General features: G+C 39.3%; 1 protein-coding gene across 1 annotated transcript; it reads left to right on the top strand.

Moving 5' to 3' along the window:
* Positions 1–20,783: 20,783 nt before the first annotated feature.
* Positions 20,784–21,894, top strand: LOC134542903 (uncharacterized). Its single transcript, XM_063387489.1, has 2 exons — positions 20,784–21,146; positions 21,532–21,894. Exons 1-2 carry the CDS (start codon positions 20,784–20,786, stop codon positions 21,892–21,894), a joined length of 726 nt encoding a protein of 241 aa, XP_063243559.1.
* The last annotated feature ends 3,157 nt before the right edge of the window (positions 21,895–25,051 follow it).

The following is a 25,051-nucleotide window of genomic DNA, read 5'->3' as shown; positions in this document are numbered from 1 at the left end:
TGCGATGACTAACTAAATTCCTAAATGCTTATGGTGTTTCAATAACAGTCGATAGCGTTTGAAATAGTCAGCTTATATTTATATCAATTCCGTAACTGACTTTCTTGTACAACCATATTTCACAAGAAAATACATTTAAGACGATTAATATGTTTTGGTGCAAAATAGTGAATTTGATTTTCATAATGACCCCATGATTGTGATTGCATGTAGGTACAATCTTCGGATAAACACTTTAGAAAGTGGGAGTAGCAACAAAGTGCAGCTACAGAGACATCTACTGGTCTCAAGTTCAGCACGAGACATTTTATTTAATAGCACCATTCTGAAATCTTTAACGAAAATCGAATTACACATGCACCTAACATATTAATCGTGGAAAGTTTAGGTGCATGATATGTATAGTCGACTGCTGTTTAACCACAGTGAAACTGATATATTTAGGGGCCAACAAAATGTTTTGAATATGATTGGAAATATTACTTGCGTATTTTATGGATCACTACAAAAAAAGTAAAGAAAAAAGGTAAATTGCTGAAAACAGTGAAAGCAGTTGTCAGAGGTCTTGTGTCTATTTAAGGCGATTAGTGCATGGAAAATATTACGACAAAACTAATTTAACTGTACATATTTATTTTTGATGCTTCTTTTTAAGACATAATATACCTAGGATATTTTTAATAAACTTTTTTTTACTGAGTTATGTCATTTTAAATGCATTTATTTTTATTCCAAGCCAGAATTATTTAGAAAACACATAATTATGTTAAACTTAAGTATAGTTAAAGAAACGAGTGTACGAATAGGTTTCTGCACCTATAAAAGTAAGAAAAAAAATTTTCATCGTCAAAATTACAGTTTAATATTGACAATTTCCATTGATCACTGCTGGACTACTTCAGGAGCGATTTAAAGAATAAATTTAAATATAAATGAAAACATAATTGGCAGAACACTATTGAGTTATGTATATATTTTCATATCCTTTTGTTTTTGATACGATCCGACTCAAAAAACGCCCTCTGGAGTGACAGTTCTAGTGCTGCATGTAAAACTCTCGCCGCGGGGAAGAATGTCCCCGCGACGTGGCGCTGAGGGTGGCGCTTGTCGGAAGGTAGTCCGGCGGAGCTCTGGCTGGCTGGCCGCAGCCTGCGGGTGGGGAGGGGGAAGAATGGGGTGTGGAGGGAGGACGAGAGAGGAGGCCGAAGAAACGAAGGGTCTGTCAAAGTCGCGCTCATCGAGCTTATATACAGTAATACATCTGGAGAGGACAAGGGAAGGCCAGCAGAGGATGCGAGGTGAAGCCGGGTATCGGCATTTGTTCCATGCCTCCTACGCTGGAAGAAAACGAAGACGAGCCAACTTGCCTCGCGCGGCCGAAAAATCCTCCAAACTAAACTCGCAACAGCTCCGAAACTATCAAAACAATCAAACTGAAAATTTTACTGGAGTATCTGTAAACATTTTCCCCCACATCGCTTTAATATTTTTTTCGAAACATGAATGCTTTCATTTTTAAAAATTAAATACCTATTTACTGCCGAAAATTGTTGTGAATATGCAAAGTAAATTACAACATCGAGGAAAAATTTTTGTTTGCAATTATAAGTGGGGGACACCAGCGTAAGAAATAAGGAAGAAGCCTCAAATTTTATTTATATACCCCTTTTGACGCGTTCAACCCCATACTTTTATTTTTACAGAGAGTTGAAGTGGGGATAATGTTTCAGTGGGTAACACTACCGACATATGTCTTCGGAACGCACTTCTTTTTGTTATTATACGTCTCAAAATTTATAATTTCATACACAACGTTTATAAAAAAGAATTCTTACTTACCTCATTTAATCTATTACAAACCTCTTGTAATATACGTGTATTAGTAGAAGAACCAATGTAACATGCAAACCTTAGGTAAACACTGGTAGAGAATTGTTTGGAATAACTGTAATGCTATGCATATACTGACAATGTAAGAAACTTTCAATTTTATTAATTGTTTGCATTAGAATTAATAATTTTAAAAAAATCATAGAATAGGCCTTTATAGACTGAAAAACTTTCACCTAGTTTCAAGTCGCGTACATAAAAGTTTTTTAATATATATAATTACCAAATATTGTTGAATATATTTAACATTTTTATACATGTTACAACACACATATAATAACAAACCTATATAGTATATAAAAAGACAAACACCAAATTTTAACATTTTGTATTTCTTTTCTCTGTGTGAATAAAATAACAGTTCTTAACGTAGTTGCTAATACAGTACTATATTTCTAAAAAAAATTACGAAAACCCCTGACATCGTCACCATAACAATGATAAATTTGCAAAATAATTAAGGCACATATGTTAATGCTACGAAGCACACTCTTAAGAGAAATGTTTTAAACTTATGTTGGGATGTAACTAATATCTTAAAAGCATTGTGAAACCGTTACTTTGAGGGAAACCTTAATATACCGAACACCATACCATCCTTTAATCGAGTACGATTTTCGCTTCTTAAGACCCATTTGTCTTCAAAATGCACTGTACTGTGTAAGTAATAAATCAGTCTTAAAATTAGTTAGTTATTTTGTCTTCTCTTTCGTATTCTAATTGAGATAAATATCAGATAAGCATGTGTTACTTGTATCACGACATCAAGGTATTATTTATCAGTAATTAATATTTTGTAATAAACCATGCTCTGAGTACCATTTTTCTTACGAACGCTGGGCTGTAGGTAAACACTCAAAAGTGAATAATTAAATTAAGGCCTTGGAAGCGTCAGCCCAGAAAACAAAACAATAACCACAATAATCACAGAGGTGCCCAGACGTCGTATAAAAGAATTTTATTTATAACCTCCTAGCAACTCTAGTAGGCTATGTGGATCGGGGATGAATAATAATGAAATAACAAGACTGGTGGTTTGATTAATATAAGTGCCCTTTTACTTAACTAATTTACTTTTGTTTTTATCTTTTAATTACATTGGTATTAAAACATATTGATTACAAAATAGAGGGAGCCCCGGGGCAACAAAATACATATAAAAGTAACACCATAATACCTCTTGAATTTAATACTGGTTTTAAGTTAGCTCGCAGGCTAAAAAAACAAAACAAAAAAACAATTACATTGACATTTAATTATGTCCTGTGTCCTGGCACCGGAGGTTTCAGCAGATTACGTCCAGAAGAAATCATTTTTAGTAGCAACTCGGAGTTAAACTTGGAGTGGAGCTTGCAGCTAATTTTGGAACTTGGAACTCAACTTGGACCCCGCCTGCAACCAAAGTCCCAAATTACTTAGACTGGTTAACAGGCGGCTAAGACTGGGCAAAAATATGCCCAGGGAAAGGCAAAAAAAAAGGGGGGGGGGAAGGATGACGACCACTTACCCAAAACAGCCAGGTGAAGTTATGTAGGCTGGCTGCAGGAGCAGAGAAGGCAGCTCGCGGCACGAGTGGTCGCGGTAGACATGTTGAGAGAGAGAAATAAATAATTTAGATTAGCAAATAACTATTGCGGGCAGCAAAATTTAAAACTAAGAAAATTGAGGCCTCTATGCCTTGACGTTGGCGACTACATGACGTAGTGTCGAGTCTTGGAGATAAACTTCGGAGATTAACTCTCGCGGATCGCGACGCGTGGTCCGCACAGACCAGATGCTGCCCGCCGAATCTTCAAAAAATGGCGTCGGGGCGCCTAATTAAAGTAAGCAACTGCCCCCAGCCAAAGAAGGTGGTGATTGCCCGAAGGTGTCCAGAGATGCCCGAAGGGGCGAAGCAGACTGCAACCTGTTCGCTGCGCTCTCACGCGAGTCGTAGGCGAACTAAAATCGCAATCGCACTGCGACTGCTGCCAAGGTCGATTGTGACAAGCTGTCTCTTATGGGAGGGATAAGTATTGCGCTCTGGTGGCCAATACGAGAACCTGTCTGGAGGGTCACAGAAACGTCCGCTAGAGTGCAGTGGGCGCGCTCGCGACCAGCGTTCAAAGCAAGGTTAGGGATTTTTCCCGCCGCTAGACTTCGCTGAGGGCTCTGTTTGACAAGTGGGAATGTCCTTGGGGAGACCAGGTCTCCGCCCGGGGTTCACTGGGGGTCGTTGCTCCGGGTTTGAGTTCTCGTGAAGCCACAGGTGGGTGTTGAGGGGAGGGGGGTTTAAATTTGCTAAGTCGCCTGGGAAAGGCGTCATGTGGACCGTCCCGAGGCTTCGCCGCTGGCTGTAACTTGGTCCAGAGGCGTGCTTGCAAAACCCTTACCTATGCTTGCCTCCGAGAAATGAAAGTTGCTAGCAGTGGGGTTGGGGTAGCGTTCGCTAACACGAACGTCATTTTGTTACATGGAGCAAACATGATGCGAACCGCGGCCGAGATGCTGCGATCACAAATCGTCAGCAACCAGTATCTAATTGAAGCCTGCGAACAAGCGCAGGTGCACTGGGTAGCACAAGCTTACGTCGGAGTGTACAGTAATGGCAACAAAATTCAATAAAATAAAAATTACAAATTTATTATTTGGTTTAAATTCGTACATTTGTGCCTGAAAGTGGCACTGAAACGGCACATACTTCCCCCCTGAAAGATGGAGTCAGGGTGGCCAACTTGAGCCACCAAAAACCTAAGTGACTTACCCTGTACCAGGATCTACAGTAGTAAACTACTTACAACCGATAAGAATTCTTACACGTTTAAATAGAGCTAAAACTTACAGATAACTTATTGAATAAGTGGCGCCACTTAAAACTAGACATCTTAATGTAACACTTCTTAACTTAAATATCTTATGAACTAGTACCATGGTTGTTTTTTTTTTACTTATAATTAGGACCTAGGAATTTTTCTTGAAATATCAACACTGTGTGTTGAGTATGGCATGCCGGAATATTAGCGCTGTTCCTTGTGTAAGGAAAGTAGTGAAGAGTGCCCCTACTTCATGTCAGGGTGCACCTTCATCACTTGGGAGATGTGGGCGCGCGTGCGAAATTCGCCAGAACTCGGGTCGGCTAGAGCGACGGTTACTGGCGTGAGGAATCGTTGTATCTGCCAGGGACCATTCCAACGATATGAAAGCTTGGCTGATCGCCTGTCGATAGCCTTGCTTAAGGTGTGTGCCTTGCACAGCACCAAATCACCTAGTCTGTAGGGATTGGGAGAACGTTTTCTGTTATATTTCTGTCTACTTGCCTCATGGGCTAAGTGCAGGTTTCTACGAGCTCTACTCCAGACTTCCTTAATGTTTCTCGGGTCGTCTGGTAGTAACTCTTTCAAAGACCATTGATTAGAGAGTGGGGTGTTGGGCTGGTAGGTAAACATGAGTTCAAACGGTGTTGTTTTGTGACCTTCATGTCTGGCCGAATTGAAAGCCAACTGGAACCACACGAGGTTAGAGTCCCATTTATCCTGCGAGTTCGCATGAAATGCTATGAGAGCAGATCGGAGGTTTCTGTTGAAACGCTCCGCATGCGAAGGCTGGGGATAGTATGGTGTAGTGGTTACATGCTGTATTCCGAGTGAAAAACACATGTTTTTGAAATGGGTCGATTTAAAGTTTGTGGCATTATCAGAAACGATGATGGAAGGAACTCCAGAAATTTTGAAAATGTTGTTTTGTAGGGCTCGAATAGTAATTTCGGCCGTGGCTCTCCTGACTGGAATTAGCCACACGAATTTTGAAAAGGCGTCTACGCATACCAAAAGCATTGTATTTCCGTCCTTTGATCTTGGGAAGGGTCCCACAAAATCTATGAAAAGCTTTTGCATGGGCCTTTCGGCCACGTCAGAACTTAAATAGCCGAACTGGGTCTGCTGCGCAGGTTTACTCAACGCACATAATTTGCATAGTTTTATCCTTTGTGTAATATCCTTGTGCATCCCGTCCAAGATAAAATTCCTACGAATGTTTTCAATCGTTTTGAAAATTTCTAAATGTGCGCCTAAAGGTGACGAGTGGTAATACTGAAAAACCATGTCCCTGAGATTTTGAGGTAGGGCTATTCTGAATCTTTTTCCTTGTTGTGTCCTTCGGTAAAGTATGCCTTTTGAAAGTTTGTAATATTTTGGAGGTGAACCTGATTTTATTTGGTTAATTATGTTTGACAATTGTGGATCAGAATTTTGATTTGATTGTATGTCGGAAAATGCTAGTGGAAAATCTGTTAACAATGCGTGGCATGCAATGGGATTGTTTTCCTGAATATCGGAGTTGGAAGGGTTCTCGAACATTCGAGAAAGAGTGTCTGCCACGATGTTTTGTGAACCACGAATATGTTGGATGTTGAATTTGAGTGAAGCAATTTTTACAATCCAGCGACCTAATTTACCTAGTTGCTTCGGATGGGCTAAAAGCCAAGCAAGGGCCTGGTTGTCTGTTTCTAGTAGAAATTCTTTATGTTCTAGATATGGCCGAAACTTATCTATGCCGAAAACTACGGCAAGGCACTCAAGTTCGTATACCGAGGAGGCTTTTCTCTCCTGGTGTGTTAGGGTGCGGGAGGCAAAAGCTATAGGTTGCCTGCAGCCATCGAACTCTTGGGATAACACGGCACCAATGGCCACACTGGATGCATCGGTTTGCAGAATGAAAGGCTTACTGAAATCAGCCATTCTGAGCACTGGAGGGCTAGCTATTGCCTGTTTTAGGAAATCAAAGGCTTTGTCCTGTTCTGGACCCCAATTGAAAACTGAATTTTTCTTACGTAGAGCATTCAGTGGTGCTGCATGCTCAGCAAAATTAGGTATGAATTTAGCGTAGAAATTTGCCATGCCGATAAATTTGAAAATGCCTTTAACATCTTTAGGGGGTTGGAAATCCTTTATCGCTTGTGTGCGACTAGGGTCTATGGTTACTCCTCTACTTGAAATCAGGTGTCCGAGGAAAGAAATTTCCTGCACTGCAAATTTTACCTTCTTTGTATTGACAGTTAGGCCGGCTTTACGTAGTCGCTCAAGAACTGCTTGCAAATGAGCAATATGCTCTTCAAATGTTTCTGAATAAACAACGACGTCATCAAGATAATTAAAAACGAATTTGAATTTCAGGTCGCCGAAAATTTGGTCTAGAAGGCGTGTTAACACTTGCGCGCCTGTGGTAGAGATTCCACGGAACGCAGAAACCTGTGACGTGTTTTGACTCTGGAGTTAGTGGTATTTGATGATAGGCCGAGTTGAGGTCAAACACACTGAAAAATTTGGCTTTACTGAACCAGTGACATGCCGAATTTAGATCTGGTAATGGCATCATTTCTACTTCAATTTGACGGTTGACACGGCGAAAATCGATCACCATGCGGTGACCTTGACCTTGATCTTTGGGTACCAAAAATGCCGGGGAGGCGAAACTGGAGGTGGAAGGTTCAATGACATCTTTGTCTAACAAATTCTGTATGTGATCCCGCATTATCTGCATTTTAGGTCCTAATAATTGATAAGGATGACACCTAACTGGGGTTTTGTCCAAAAGCTTAATTTCATATTGTGTGAGATGGGTGCGTCCTAATTTTTCACTCAAAACGTCGGGAAAGTTCCTGCATAACTTTTCTATTTCTTGTCTATGTTCGGAGTTAAGGTGGGTTAGTGAAATGTTGTTTTCACCTTTAGCATTTGCGTGAATGGCATTTACATTGCTCTGACATTTTGCGTCAGGAGACACAAAAGAAACAAAAACTTGGTTGTTAAATTTGAAGTGAAATTTTCGTGCTTTCAAATCAATTATCATGCCTGTTTTAACAATGAAATCTGAACCAAAAATTAAATCTGTGGCTAAATCATCTGCTACTAAGAATGGGAAAGTCCAAGAAAACAAGTCGATTTTTACTTTAACAAGGACAATGCGATTTACTTTCAAAGGCTGTTCAGCGGCTGTAAAACATTGTATTTCTATTGGCTCTACATTTTGAGTCAAACGGTCCTGTTGTAATTTCCTGAACAGCTGGCCTGACACGAATGATCGCACGGATCCAGTATCAATTAGACCTGGGACTTCTTGTTTTCCAATTGTTGTGTTTGCGTAGGGCAAAACTGTGGGTAGATTGGCGAAAATGTTATGACATGTTCGTTTGTCACTCGTGCGAGGACAGTTACATTTCTTACACGTGAGCGTAACAGTCTTGCTATGATCAGTTTATTTTCTTTTGTTCATTCTGACTTGCTTGTTTGTTTTGTGTTTTTGTTTTCGTTGTTTATTTTTCCACCGATTTGGGGAAGCTGTGTTTTGTTTTGATTTGTTGCTGTCAGATTTATTATTTACGTTTGTGTGGAAGCAAATATTTCTTACAGTTGATTGGTGTACTGGCTCAGAAAGGATTCTTTCTGGCCAGCGATTTACACGTTTTTTGAATTTTGAGAATAGTGAAAATTTGGCCGATAGTTTTTTGCACGACACTGTTCAATGTAGTGCCCAGTCTTTTTACAGTATCTACACACCGGTATGCTCTCATCTTTGTACTGGGGCTTAACAAAGTGTTCAGAGTTGTGCCTTTGTTGGAATTGTTTATTGGAAAATTGCTGTTTATTTTCTGTTCCTGTCCGTGCGTTGTTGTGGGCGTAGGAATTAGCTTCTCGATTTCGCTGGTGGTCAGTGTATTCTACGTTTGTGTTGGAGATACACAGGCGGTCAAGCTCGGCAAAGTTTTGCGGTCGAGACTGGAAAACTGCCCTCGATCTTTCCTGCGGATTAATTCCATCAAGGATGTTTGAAACTATCTCGTTCTCAGACACTCGCAACCGAAGAATTTGTGCAGCTAATTTGATGTCTGCTATGAAATTTGGTAAGGCTTCACTTCTTTGTTGTAGCCTGTTGTACCATTCCAGTCTGATGTTGGTCATCAAACGGGTTGGAATAAAATAATTTAGTACGTCTTCGTGAAATTGGTCAATTGAATAATTTTGCTCAATGGCGAGCGTCACTCGCTCGCTCAAGGGTGGTTGTGTGAAGGGGAAAATGATTTCCAGCAGTTCCCTGTCTGGAATATTAGCCTTTTGTTTGATTCGGAATAAATGCTTGAGGAACTCGATTAGGCTCCTGGGCTCCAATCCTGTGGTTTCCTTAAAATTGGCTAAGAGCCTCTCCACGGGATGTGGAATCTTAGCATAAAAATTGCCTCCAGTTGCTTGATTGGAGATAGAAAATACAGGTACTGGGTTCGGTGCTAGGGTAGAGGATGGAAGTGGGGCTGGTTGAGGTTGAGGTTGATTTTGAGGTTGATATACCTGCGGATTCAATGGCAGGTATGTGGTGGCGGGGCTGATGTATGGAAGTTGCGACTCTACTCTGCCACCGGGTGGCACAGATGCTGCTTGTGGCAGCGTAGCTGCCAGGGCGGAAGGAAAGGCTATAAGTGGCGAACCTGACCTTTCAATGGCCGAGGAGGTGGGTTGGGCTTCCGGAGAGGTTTGAAGGGATGAAAAGGCGGACCTCAATTCACGATAGGGGTTGAAAATGGTGGGTGAGGTGGAGGGTAGGTATATGGGTTGGGGCCTGTAAAAAGGGTGAGCTGTGAACGATTGAATGGGATGAGTATATGTAACATTGGTGCTCTGTTGAGTACCAGTCGCCATGACAGTCGCGGAGGGAAACTGCAAGTTAATGTATGTAGAGGTGGTGACAGGGAATGCCTGACGGCGTGGTATTACGGGGGTGATGGAGGGGGGGAGGTTAAAGGAGGGGGGGAGGTTAAAGGAGGGGGGGGGTAGGGAAAGAGCTACCTCCGGTTTGCATTTGTTTTGGAGGTGGCTGTACTTGAGTGGCAGTTGCTCCTCCTGCCACTGCCTCTACGGGTTCAAGTAATCCTTGGTCTATTGCGGCTAGTTTGCTCCGCAATTGGAAGGTTAGACCAGGAATCTGCTGCCTACATTTGTCGATCTCCTTTTGGTAGATCCCATTTAATTTGTTTGCGGCTACTATTTTGAGGTTAGTAAACCTCGTGCCGATATGGCTCAAGCGAGTTAGCGCACAGAGGATGTTGTTTTTACTTGTTTCATCTCCTACAGAATTAGTGATTCTGTAGAGATCTTGAAATTTGTTACAATCACAATTAAATTCATTCAATGTGTCCAAGTTCGCGAGATTAGCTATTTGTGGCTGAATCTCTTCGGCACACGCAGCTCGGAGTCTTTTCCGGAGCGTGGCCACGTCGCCGAGGTCTGATAAGCCTCGAAACCGTAGTTCATACATAAGCTCGTCAGGGAGGAGATACTCGGGTGTGAGCAATGTGTTCATTTCGTCGTTGGACCTTGGTCCAATCTTACAAAGACAAAAAAAAAATACACTAACTTTTGACGTTGGTTGGTCAAAAAAAATACCAACAAAGACTTAAAACTATTGTTTAAAAAGTACCTTAAATTCTATACATAAGACACTCTTAACTTAACTTAGTTTAATAATATCATCGTTACTCCAGCAGGTCGGAAGTATGTGCCCAAAGTAACAAAAGTCTTTGTTTAGAAAACTTTAACTTTATACCTAGGATGGGTCAAACACATGCGTCCTAGCCGGTAATGAAAATTAATTATTACTGCTTGGCTCGGAGGACGAATGACGTTCGTCAAGTTGCGTGCCCAGCAGGCCGCTGTGGCAGTACAGTCAGTCGTCCTGTGAAGGTCGCCCAGGGTGCTGAACTGAACTCGACGCGACAACGCGCGCCATGAGAGATAAGGTGCGAAGGGGGGGGAGGGGGTGTTGTTTACAACGGGTGAGCACGTTCTAGTGATAAGGCCATCAGCTGAGTGACGAGGCCTGGAGCCCGCCTTGGGCTGCGTGGAGAAAAATACGCGACCGTCGGTCAAAGGAAAAACCATTTAGTTATATATTACATTATGTTTCAAATTTAAAATTGAAATTTCAAATTAAAAATTAAAATTATTATTTGGGTATGCATATAAACCAAACCACTTAAAATACTACCAACTTCCAACTTGAAACAGAAAATTGCTCTATGCTACCAACTTGTAGCAAAGATCAAACCACACTCTGCTACCATTTTTGTAAGAAACCATGCACTGAGTACCATTTTTCTTACGAAAGCTGGGCTGTAGGTAAACACTAAAAAGTGAATAATTAAATTAAGGCCTTGGAAGCATCAGCCCAGAAAACAAAACAATAACCACAATAATCACAGAGGTGCCCAGACGTCGTATAAAAGAATTTTATTTATAACCTCCTAGCAACTCTAGTAGGCTATGAGGATCGGGGATGAATAATAATGAAATAACAAGACTGGTGGTTTGATTTATATAAGTGCCCTTTTACTTAACTAATTTACTTTTGTTTTTATCTTTTAATTACATTGGTATTAAAACATATTGATTACAAAATAGAGGGAGCCCCGGGGCAACAAAATGCATAATACCTCTTGAATTTAATACTGGTTTTAAGTTAGCTCGCAGGCTCAAAAAAAAAAAAAACAATTACATTGACATTTAATTATGTCCTGTGTCCTGGCACCGGAGGTTTCAGCAGATTACGTCCAGAAGAAATCATTTTTAGTAGCAACTCGGAGTTAAACTTGGAGTGGAGCTTGCAGCTAATTTTGGAACTTGGAGCTCAACTTGGACCCCGCCTGCAACCAAAGTCCCAAATTACTTAGACTGGTTAACAGGCGGCTAAGACTGGGCAAAAATATGCCCAGGGAAAGGCAAAAAAAAGGGGGGGGGGGAAGGATGACGACCACTTACCCAAAACAGCGGGGTGAAGTCATGTAGGCTGGCTGCAGGAGCAGAGAAGGCAGCTCGCGGCACGAATGGTCGCGGTAGACATGTTGAGAGAGAGAAATAAATAATTTAGATTAGCAAATAACTATTGCGGGCAGCAAAATTTAAAACTAAAAAAATTGAGGCCTCTATGCCTTGACGTTGGCGACTACATGACGTAGTGTCGAGTCTTGGAGATAAACTTCGGAGATTAACTCTCGCGGATCGCGACGCGTGGTCCGCACAGACCAGATGCTGCCCGCCGAATCTTCAAAAAATGGCGTCGGGGCGCCTAATTAAAGTAAGCAACTGCCCCCAGCCAAAGAAGGGGGGGGGGGTGGTGATTGCCCGAAGGTGTCCGGAGATGCCCGAAGGGGCGAAGCAGCCTGCAACCTGTTCGCTGCGCTCTCACGCGAGTCGTAGGCGAACTAAAATCGCAATCGCACTGCGACTGCTGCCAAGGTCGATTGTGACAAGCTGTCTCTTATGGGAGGGATAAGTATTGCGCTCTGGTGGCCAATACGAGAACCTGTCTGGAGGGTCACAGAAACGTCCGCTAGAGTGCAGTGGGCGCGCTCGCGACCAGCGCTCAGAGCAAGGTTAGGGATTTTTCCCGCCGCTAGACTTCGCTGAGGGCTCTGTTTGACAAGTGGGAATGTCCTTGGGGAGACCAGGTCTCCGCCCGGGGTTCACTGGGGGTCGTTGCTCCGGGTTTGAGTTCTCGTGAAGCCACAGGTGGGTGTTGAGGGGAGGGGGGTTTAAATTTGCTAAGTCGCCTGGGAAAGGCGTCATGTGGACCGTCCCGAGGCTTCGCCGCTGGCTGTAACTTGGTCCAGAGGCGTGCTTGCAAAACCCTTACCTATGCTTGCCTCCGAGAAATGAAAGTTGCTAGCAGTGGGGTTGGGGTAGCGTTCGCTAACACGAACATCATTTTGTTACATGGAGCAACCGTGACGCGAACCGCGGCCGAGATGCTGCGACCACAAATCGTCAGCAACCAGTATCTAATTGAAGCCTGCGAACAAGCGCAGGTGCACTGGGTAGCACAAGCTTACGTCGGAGTGTACAGTAATGGCATCAAAATTTAATAAAATAAAAATTACAAATTTATTATTTGGTTTCCTTCTATAAAAAATAAAAATAAAATTTAAATTATTACATTTGTGCCTGAAAGTGGCACTGAAATGGCACAATTTCATTTTATTTTTTTGTTAACTAATGTGCATAGGGCAGTGCACTAGACATCACTACCTGTGTGTAGTGTTGCGTTACATTTTTTAACGCATTAGAGTTTACATAAAATGATAAATTCAAAATTTCGTTTAAAAGTATAAATATCAGCGATCAATTTAATTAATGTCCAGTATAACTCAGTCAGTAAAACATTCGGAAATATGTATAGGACCTGTTAACCTAAATATTTGTTAACAGTTAAACTGAACTAAGATGTGTTAGAGTGGTTTTTTCTCTCTCTGTATATTAGAGGTATGGGACATCAAAATACGCATCTGTCGCCCATTTACTTTAAATACAGAATTATAAACTACATATTGTGAAAACATTCTGCAGCAGTTTTTGCTGAACGGAAAAACACGGATGAGAAGACAGACGAAATGTGTTTGGTAAGTGATTTTTCGTCAAATGAAATGGAACATGACAGTGCTTATCAGAATGAAATTACAGAACTACTTTTGTGCAAGGAAATGTATTTTACAAAGACATTTCAAGAGAAATCACCTTTAAATGAAATAGATCTTGCTGACATGGAAGAAATAGACTTAGATTTAGAGGCCAGGCCCCTTTCAAGTGACGAAATTTCTCTTGAAGGGCTGAAATATGTTTCTGGCTATACAGCTCACCGTTTCAGAAATAAATATCCTGACCTTGGCACTACGGATTTCAATTCGGAGGACGATAGCTGGATACATGTACAATCAAAGGGTAACTTAAAATGTCCCACTAATGAATTTTTTGAATTAATAAAGATCGCTGAAATGTGTTTTGATAATGTTCATAGCAACAATTTGTGCAAAAAAGAGCGGATTTTTGTATCACTGACTAAAATTATTTGCGGAACTACTGAAAATAAATATCCAGAAGAAGTTATATACTGTTTTGTCAGGACAAGAACGTATATGCGTAACAAGTATTTGAACATGAAATATTTTAACGAACAAGACCAAAAACGCAAAGAAAGAAATAAGATGAGGAAAACTACCCTCTAAGATTTTTCAGTGTGATAGTGTCCACTTTCCTTCACCATAATATGTATGTTCATAATTTATTTACAATGTTTTTTAATTACTATATTTAAGAAAAGCGTTTATTGTGAATATCGCAGCAATTATGTAGGGCTTAAGGTATTTATTGTATTCCAAATATTGAGTATGTCCTTTTTATTGCCTTTATTAAAAATAATATATATGTTAACAATGTAACAAAATTGCGATATATTTGTATTGCTATTGCAATTTCGTTTCTTGTAAACATTATTGTAGACTTTTTCATATTGAAATTAAATTTGCTATAGGGTTGGTTGTATTTTAATTTTACAGTTATAAGTTTTTTTATATGTTGTTTACTATTTACAAACATTTGAAAAATATTTCCTTAACCATATTTCCATTTCCATGACAATAGTCTTGTTAGCTTTTCGGGTAACTCTTCTACATGGATGATAAGATGGTGCGACATCTAAAACATATCACACCACCTTTACATAACTATAAAACTAAGAGGTGTTTTCTTTACATAATATTAAAGCACAATGTTTCCTTGTGGCGTAGGTGATTTAGAATTTCCATTTATCTAGAAAAATGGGCTTTCAGAATGTTTTTTAACACACAGTGTTTCGGAAGGTTTTTGAAGAAAAAAATTGACTACCCATTTTATTTTTTTACAGCTGAATTCGGGCACGTGCATGAAATATAATTAATCCGTAGGAAGCGCAATGGTTTAAAGTATTGATGTTGAAGATTTGAAAAGATTTATTGAAATAGTGTGAGAGAACGAGCGAGTTGAGTGAGAAGATGTGCGGGAGTGGAGAGGTTAGCTCTAAGCCACATGTGCGCAGTTACGGACAAAAGAATAATCCATTCCGCCTCCCCATGGCGAAGGATGAGTGAAAGAAAAACCTGCTAAACCTTCCCCTCCTCCGGGCACGATAAAACCTTATCGGCTGTGTGTTAGAGGGAGAGCGAGATACAATCTTCGAGGTTTTGTTAGTTACCGCTAGATGGCAGGCCGCAGAGCGACCACCAGCGACACCCTTCCCGTATGAAGGCCATCTCACCACTGACGAGCTGGAACTAAGCTCCTGACCTCCCTACATAGTAACGGTCACCCACATAGGCATCTAGACTCTTTAGTGGTCATATGATACAAAATTCATTGTTTTCGGGCCTGTGACCGTTTTTTACCGTGCACCAATCGCCTTAATATCAAAGTTCAACTTGAAATGGGCGTTCAAGACTGCAGCAAATTACATTAACCTCAGATTACGTAATAAAATAAGGTATGCTTGCGTAAAGTATAAAAAGTATAAAATAGCGCTGTCGTATCTATGCAGCAGGTACATGTATAAACCGGTGTCAATAAGTTAGAAAGAAGAATTTTGAAAAAACGGCGAAATTAATACCGATTTAACTATCAACTAACATGAAATTAAAACTTTGTACCAGCAAAAAAAAAAAAACTCACAAGTGGCGGGAATGCATATTGATTGCCACGGAAAAGTAATCTAAGAATGCAAATGCATCATCTCAACTGAACCAAAATCTTTGTCACGGAATCGAGTAGCCTGATGTTGCTCGTGCGCAAGATGGCAACTGTGTCGTGTTGGGTTGTGGTTCTAACACGTTACCTACAAAGGGCAAACCTTAAAACAAAATTCTCATAAAATCACATTAAATTTTTTAAAAATGTATCTGCTATGAATATGTCGCTTTGTGAACTTTATCAACGGAGCCATTTTTTTATAATAAAAGTTTTTATTTCCATATCATTTCCAATATTTTTATGTGCTTTCTTGGGTTTATGTAACTATAAATTATTAATAAATATTTTAAAATCGGAAGGATATTTTTATTCAGTAACCATTACTGTACGTAAAAATTAACACAAGTAAATATATTTTGTTCTGGAATTAACAATTGTTTCTTTACAAAATTATTTATGCTAAAATAGTTAAATAAAGTCTTTAGTACTGTGGAAAATACATTAAAATTTATATTTTCGATTTTGATTAATCAACTCTATAGGTGTTTTAAGTATAAATGAGGCTCGATATATAGCGCCAAAAGTTTCGTATCCATTATAACCGATTTCATTTTTCACATGTAACAGAACGCATAATAGAATGTTCTGAAACAATGTATAGTAAACATTTTTTTTTTTTTTAATTTTAGTGGTTGTATTCTTAATGCAGGTGTGCCTTATTGTGTCTAGAGGCGATATTTAATCTGCAAGGTTTTACCTTTGAGATAAGGCTCACGGACAGCAGCAGATATAAAGAACACCAGCTACGCAATCACAAGCAGCTGTTAGTGGGGATCCGTGTCAGGTGAGTCGTTCACGATAACCCGACTCAACGAACCGTTGACTAACCCCGTCATTGGCGCTGTGCTATCTCCGTGTGACAGCGACAAGCGACGACCTGTAGCGTGGTCAAGGATTTGGCCTTATAGGGGTGCAGGCGATTTCAAACATTACAAAAGTCACAACTTCAAAATTATAACTGAATTACCATGTATTCGAAGTAGAACTTACGAAACAATATTGTTTCCATTGATATTTTTTAATTATGATGATTTTATAAAAATAAAAACACATTAAAAATGTATGAGAAATAAGTATGATAACCTGATTATTTAAATGAAATTATTGTACGCTAGCGAAAATTTTGTTGTATAACTTTGTTTAAAAAAACATTATTCAGATTCTAGTAGTGTATAAATATCGGTACTGGCTCAGAAGTAGGAGTTAAGAGCTCGAGCCGGTGTCCGCCATCTTTAATTGTGAAGTTGTGGCAACCATCTTGGATTACCTTAACATTTGACCTAGAACTTCAAAATTTGCAAAACAATTATTTAATTAACGTCACTTCAGTGCACTAATATTTCATATTAAAAGTGTAAGTTTTTAGTTGCAAGAATTAAAACAAATTATTACAAAAATTTATTATGTAAATTCTACTTTACCGTATGAACACTTGCGAAAGTTAACATTCTAATAAGCATTTATTTCCGCATTGGCTTTAACTGACTAATTCACAGCTCCAATCAATTTACTGAAAACATCGATCAGCCAAAACCTGTCTCCACATAGTCTTTTTTTTTCTTGACAGAGTTTCTCGATTCTCTATTTAACAGACTACCTACTTCACAACGCCATAATTGTAAATAGGAGCATTCACTGTCTTGAAAGTGCACTTCTTCGCTTGATCCTCAAACATATATGTTTTGCTTTATACCCAAGTCCAACCACAAGTTATATTTTAAGATCCGTATGTTGCTACTTCATCTGCAAGCTGACTATGTTCTGCTTGATATCTGAAAGAAAAGTACAAATTTATTTTGATAATTGTAGTCTTTCAATATTCCACGAATGCGGATTTCAAGTACCTGTAATACACCAAGCGCAGTCTAAGATTTAGATTCATGTCCAGACGTCATCGCATAGGTTTCTGCGCATATGTTTGGGTGCCTGTACGCATACGAGTCTCCAACCTAATCAGAAGAGTCGAAATGTCCGCCGGTAGTTCCTAAGTAGGCAAATGAACTTAACATTTGCAGTTTTTTGAATGTATTCTCAAACTGCCATTACGAGTAAACCAAAGCTGGAACTTATCACAGAGAAATTTCATACGAGAAGGATTCTTCAGACACTCTTTGCGATTCTTCGTGCATCATGGGAAAATGCGAACATCAAATCAAAGTAGTTGCAAGGATGTATATTGGATGACAACGAAACTTTCAGGCCTGGGCCAGATGCTAATGTTATACAAATTCTCTGTGTACTTTAAAGCGTATCAATGCATCACTTTGGCAGCGTTACTTTTTATCAGTTTCTGCCACGCAGCAGGACCTTTGGATGTTTTCAAGTGTCTTTTCAACTTATCTTCTATACAAACTGCTTGTAACATTACTCACAACCATACTTTTTTACTAGGCAGTCTTATAATAATATATTTTTTCATGTCGACGAGCATTACTACTGTTGGAGAACATCTTTCCACAGTGACGAAATCGATTCTCGAAAGACGTTGGTAGACTTCTGACAGTCATCGACGATGAATTCGCCAATTTTGAGGTTATTGTATGCATCGAGGTTTCCTCTGCATGCAACACTAAGCTCGCTTAAGCTGCTACCTTCGAGATCTCCGAGGTTGTAAGCATCGCTGACATTAATATCTTCGATGAAGATGAAACTCCTACCATCGATGTCGAAATTGGTAATGCTGAATCACCAACCCAAAATAAATTCTCGAATTTGCAGCACAAAGAGTCGGTCTTCGCTCTGCCAAAGCACCAGGTGAAGCCTGAAGTAAACTATAGTTTTACATTAACTTTTTTGTAGAATTACTAAAATGTAGTGTGTCAAACCAAGATCCCTGAGCCAGTAACCGTTAATTCCACAGAGAGAGAAAAATTCTAGCTGGACAAACAAGAGACAAAGTGGCGCCTTATTTCAGTTAATTGACTTGTCTCCAAACAGGCTACATCGTACTGCAAAGATTAGTAGAGTGATGCGTTGATAATAATTGCCTGACGATAGAAAACACAAAGTGATGGACTGAATAAGTTAGCAAGTTCTGTCTGGTTACAACCAGTAGTAGTAGTAGTAGCCAGGGGGAATAGGCTTGAGAAGCTAAGCTGTCTCATCTTCTCAATACAATTTATACATGCCAACATAGCATTTTATGGTAAAAACGGGTTGTGGAGAGGGAGAAAGCAAAAAAATTGGGGGGAAGAGGAACTTAGTTTATAAGCACACCACTTCCCTTCTTTTCTTGATATTCTGGATCCACCTGAGACTGTGTATGATCACGAGATGTTAATTTGAGATTCTACACACAAATGTTTAAGGATATGAAGAAGCTTACCTTTCATGTATTCTATGCCTTTCATGTTAGCGGGTAGGAATAAACTGACATCTTGTGGCATCACGACTCATAGATAGGCTACGGCTGTGTGCGGCAAAGACAGTGCACTTTCACACAAAAACCATAGACAAAGTGGAGACTTCATTCCAACACAACATCGAATTCAGTGTTACCAACTCCGGATTCAAGAAGAAGAAGAAGAAGAAATCCCATAAATCGGTTATATATATCGATTATGTAAACTGGTATGAAGATCCTTCTAGAAGATTCTAAAATCATCTTTATTATTAAATTAAACCAGAGAATTGGAGGGGCAATATGAGGGAAGGGGGGAGAGAAAATGGGTATATAAGCTCGGGCTTTGACCAGTTAGGCATGGAGCAGCAGGACCATCACCACCATCATCATGAGGCATGAGAGAGAGAGAGAGAGAGAGAGAGAAAGAGAGAGAGAGCAGAGTTCGACAGCAGGAAAGGTGTTTTGGAGAGCTAGTATTGGTAGGGTTGTAATTATGAAATTGCCACTAGAGTTTGAATTTTTGATGATGATAATAACTTTGTTAGTGTGTATAGTATCTGTTGGATTTGTGTTTTTTGTGAATATGATGCACCTGTTTAAACTTAAAGTGTTGTTTAGGTGCTCATAATGTGGATTTGGCACTTGTTCCATTTTCTGCACCTCCTGTGCATTTTCTTGTTTGGTGGCCATATTGTTTTCAATAACTTGATTTAGCGCCTTATGAGTTGGTTAATAATTTTGTTAATATTGGTAAAGATATTAGGCATTCAAATGTAGCTTATAAATGTTGGCTTTTCTAGCTTAGAGCTTATACCAAAGAAAACTACAAAGTTAGATATAGTATTTATTGTGTGTAAATTATAATATTTGTTTGGACTAACTAGTCATCACAGCTATAACTATTTTTGTACTGGAAGTTATTTATGAGATATGTTAAAGATTAAAAATAAACGATGGAACTAATTTTTATGTTTTTGGTCAATGTTCTGCCACCTTACACTTTCAGCATAGGTTTTATCCCTTTGTTTGAATTTAATATGCAGGTTAGGCCCCATCTGGGCAAGTGTTTACCTTGTGGAAGGTAACAAGAGTTGATGCTTGCAGTGGGAGTTGGGACTCTGATGGGGCCCGGCCTCACACCTTTGGTCACAGCTCCGTATCACGGGCTAATATTCCATACAACCAAGGGAACAATAGGTTCGCCTACTTTCAGGGTGGATAAAATGTTTTGTCGATTAGATTCTGAATATGTTATTCAAATACAAGAGAATACTTGCAATTTTAAAATCCCCAAAAGCAGTACCATTAATATACATTTACAAACTTTCAATCGCAAAGCAACACACAATGTTTGTTCACGAAAACTGGCGACCATGTGGAGTTGTTTACAAACTTTTTTGACAGAAAAAAAGTAGCCAAATGAAACGTATAGTATCCGTACTACTTTTGAGAACTATCAAATTTCAGGATCGTTGCATGAAACATCGACTTTTAAATCATCTGTAGCTTAGTTTCAGCTAACATAATGAAGATATTCTTCACATGTTATTTTTATTTTTAATGCTTTTCTTTAGGATAAGTGAGGGAAATGTATTCATATGTGTGTTGGGTTCTCTGCATACAATATTGTGCAGGTAGAGGCTGTAGCTAAGGTGGACAATGTGTCCTTGTACAACTGTTATCTGCATACAAGATTGTGCAGGTAGAGGCTGTAGCCAAGATGGACAATGTGTCCTTGTACAACTGTTCTCTGCGTACAAGATTGTGCAGGTAGAGGCTGTAGCCAAGATGGACAATGTGTCCTTGTACAACTGTTCTCTGCGTACAAGGTTGTGCAGGTAGAGACTGTAGCCAAGATGGACAATGTGTCCTTGTATAACTGCTCTCTGTGTGCAGGTAGAGAGAGTGGCCCATGAAGTCGTGTCCTTGTATAACTGATCTCTGTGTGCAGGTAGAAGCAGCATCCCAGGAGGACAATGCCCGGCTGGAAGAGACCCGACTCAGTGCCACACCCCAAGGTGTGGCGGCGAGCGGTCGGCAGGAAGCCGGTGGATGGCAAGGTGCCGTCCTTCGTCATCCAGGACATTCCCAAGGACCGCGAAGAGGACCTACTTGACTTCATGCAGCAACACTACATGAAAAACGAACCAATCAGTAAATGCCTGAATGTGGGCGAAGACCCGGTGAACATGCAGGGGTTGCGTGATTACTGGGGGAAATTGCTGGCCCAGAGGATAGCTGTCGTCGCCTTCCTCGAAGACGATGGCCGTCTACCCAGGATCGTGGGTGCCAATATAATCGGCATTCACACCAAGGCTGAGGAGGATGTCAAGCTGGAGGTAGTGTTTTATTTCCTTGTAACGTTATAAAAGCAAAGTGCCACATCTCAATTTACCTTTAAGCTTTAGTACAATTGTATTGAAGGTATTAGAAGCCAATGGGTCCAAGTTAAAATTTCATCATTTTGTGGGACTGCAGTTTGAAGTTAAAATAAAACAGCTGATTCTTAAAGTAGTTTATTATTATGTCGTCGATCTCAGCACATGGCAGACGTTTACTTGTATCTCTTTGTCATCAACATTTAATATGTTTTAACTATCCATGACCGCACTTAACTCTATTATTATTTAATAAGCCACTTGTACTCCTTGGCTTCTCACCCCTAATTATTTATTGCATTATGGGTCTTTATTGTGTGATTTTAAATTTTTTTCTCTCCCGTAGTACGAAAACGATGTCGCCCAAAAGATCTTGACGTTTATAGACTACTTGGAATCCTTGGCAGACCCTTTCGAGAAGTACGGAGTGGAGGAGTACATCACAGCAGTGGGGCTGTCGGTGGCCAAGGAGTTCCAAGGCCAAGGGCTGGGCAAGGAGCTTCTGAAGGCCAGGTTCGACGTGGGCCGGGCCGTGGGGGTGAAGCTGACGGTGACTGCATTCACTGCCATAGAGTCGCAGGTGCTGGCCACCAGGGACGGCTTCGAGGAGTTGGCGCGCATCGACTACAAGGACTACAAGGTGGATGGCAAAGAGGTGTTCCCGGGAATAACCAGCAAGTGTGCCATACTAATGGCTAAGAGGATATAATGAATATAGTCTTATTGGGTCGGCGAGTTCACACAGATTGTTCTTAATATATAATGACATTTATAAACATTTATAAACACGTTGATTGATTGGGAATTTCTAGCACATGTCCAAGCAATGTGAAATCAAATGCTCTGTTTACTCTAGTAATACTCATTTTCATAACACTCTACCGACTGTTATTTCTAGTGGTAACTATAAATATAATACCGGCTCCCCATTTAATATGTCTGCAATCTAATAAGACTAATTTGGTAAAACGTGTGTATCTTATTCTATGGGATTGCCCTAGGAGTGATACTGCACTTCTTTGATTGCAATTACATATTTAAGTCCTCTTTTAGAAGAAATGTATGACATCAGCTTTTACTGCAAGTTAGAAATTTTCATGGAAATGATGCTCTGTCTTGGTTAAAGGTTAAGGGAATTTTAACAATGCATGTTATACAATAACTTCCGTAATCAGTGATAAAAGTAAACCTGACAGTGGAAATGAGCAATGTATTTGACCAACTGACATCGTTGATTTAACATTGTAAGAATTTTAATTTTGCTGATTGTGAAAAAACTTTGTAAAATTGTTTTATATATGAATCATATACTCAAAATGTTACATTTTTTTGCAGCGAAATAATTTAAAGAATATACTAATTCTCTATAAATCGTTCTCCGAGGACGCAACATTTGTGTCTGATTTTAAACAACCGGAGACTTACATTGTAAGACTATGAAGATTGCAATTGTGGGTCTAAAATACTACCCAATCAGCAAAATTGCACTTATTATAAACAAGATATGATCTACAATTTTATCACGTAATTGTCATTTTCATGCCTCTGTTGCAAATGTTTCACAGAACAGACATTTGTATCTCAGAACAAAGATACGTCTTTATAGGTTTGTCCAGTACAGTAAGTAGTGAAATAAAAATTATCCAAAACTATAGATTAAAAAAAAAGAATAATTTGTTAAAAATTTTAGGGTACAGTACTTATTAGGTTAGTAAAGTGCCATTAACTGTGCAGAGAGTTTTCTTGTTGTGTCTGGCATATTTTGTTAAATTGTGAAAGTGTTTAAATTTTGCATTTTCTCTCAAAATATTTTTTCCTGTAATTATGCTAATTTTGGTAACTTTGCTTTAAAAACACTTTTTTCCGGCTACACATTTGGTTACAAAATAATATTTTCTTTGGTGCATAATCACAACTTTGTTTTTTTAATGACCCTATTATAATAAGCTCAAATACAATTTTTGGATGCCTATACGTTTATTGCGTATACTCATAACGTAGTCTTACAATGTATAACTGATTAATGGAGGGGTGTCTGGTTAAAGGTATAATAGAAGGAATGATTACTTATAAGATATCTACTGAAACTACTTCTAACTTCACAAACGTGTTGAAGATCAATACTGCTCGGTTCGCATTACCAACTGACTGGTGACATGTGTCCTTAGGACTCTGTTAATATAGCGCTGTGTTTTAGAGCTAACCAATAGACTGACAGTTGTGTTAGTTTTTTGTGTCACGAACATACTTTTGTTGAGGAATATTAATGCAACCTGTTTGTAGAAGTGTTTATGCAATAGGAAAATTTGTATGCAACAAAACGGAACATGGCTTTCAGCTCTTATGTTAGTCTCTCTGCAGCTCTTTAGTGAGCGGAGTTACTATACATAGTATTATGAAGGAGGTTTTGGAAGTCTTTGGAGAGATTCAATAGGATTGGAGCAAAGTTATTTACCAAGAAAGGCATGTGCTAGAATAGAGTTCAAATGCTAAACATGGTTGCCATGGTTGCCTATGTATGGAAAATTGCGAAGACAAGAGCAAAACATTGTGTGAGAGCGCAAGAAGTACTGCGGCTGATAGGTGTTTCTAATCACGTGGCTGCTCCGGGTTGGTTTCAGTGATTCTGTTTTTGAAATGTAAGCATCTCGGTGTACGGCATTTGGTAGGAGTAATTTCGTGAAAATGGAACGGAATTTATGAACGGAAATGTGTCACAGTGATGGTGGACCCATGTGTATCAAATTAAACCCGTATATAGTTACTTTCGTAAACATTGGGGGACATACCAAACATATTAGTGTGCTAAAAGAAACTTTAGGATAGTGAAACTACCCTGGAGTGTATTTGAGAACTAAAATAGTCATAGTAAAGAGTAATTCTGAGTTTTAAAATAAGTAGGTATTATAATATGAGTATTTAATGATATATATTCTAAGCTCATGTAAGGGAAATCAAATTTTTTCTCTGAGGAGTTCAATTCAATAAATTTAACAATTTTGAACTTCAATTACTACCTCAATAAGACATGTATTATGTTATTTTAAATTATCCACAGGTGCCAGTGCTAAATATCTAAGCATGTTAGTATGTAGTATGTAAATGCCGATCCGGAAACTGGTTCCTGGTTGAGGAGCGTGAGAAGCCGACCGCCATCTTGGAATGCGACATCACTGCGGCCATTTTGGACGACCTTGACTTGACCATTGACCTTAGCCCCTGTGGCCATGATGAATCCACCGTATTGATATCTAGAATGTTCCGCCATTTTGAATTCTAGAGCTTTCTGCTATCTAACACCACACTCCCTAGCGTTGCAATTTCCGTTACGGCCGCCATCTTGAAACTCCATAAATATTATCCGAATTTAATGGAATATTAAAAAAATATTAAAACAATTAATTAACAAAATTTAAGTATAAAAACCTTCACCATTTTGAAAACTGTCCACCATATTGAAAATCCGTAATTATTATATGATTATAATGGGGAAAAAGTCAAAATTCATAAAAAATATTTAAATACGATTTTTAAAATTTAAATGTGACCTTTGACCTTGACCTTGACATATGACCTTGACATTTGACCTTGGCTTGACCTTCGAACTTGATATTTGAATTTGAATTGTGGTCTTGAACTTGATATTTTACCTTCACCTTGACATTTTACCTTGACCATGACCTCTAACTCTGACCTCAGATTCCATCTTAAATGTAATCATCTTAGAAACAAGCACTCAAATCCCCCAATGTTGCAATTTTCATTACGGCTGCCATCTTGAAATTCCGTAGTTATCCGATTTTAATGGAAAAAATTAAATAATAACATTTTAAAATCGTGGAGTCCTTCGTTCGTACTCGGCGAAA

The sequence above is a fragment of the Bacillus rossius genome (assembly GCF_032445375.1).
Source record: "Bacillus rossius redtenbacheri isolate Brsri chromosome 9 unlocalized genomic scaffold, Brsri_v3 Brsri_v3_scf9_2, whole genome shotgun sequence".
Classification (NCBI taxonomy): Eukaryota; Metazoa; Arthropoda; class Insecta; order Phasmatodea; family Bacillidae; genus Bacillus; species Bacillus rossius.
Note: the sequence above shows the minus strand (reverse complement) of the source record. Positions and strands in the feature narration are given on the sequence as shown.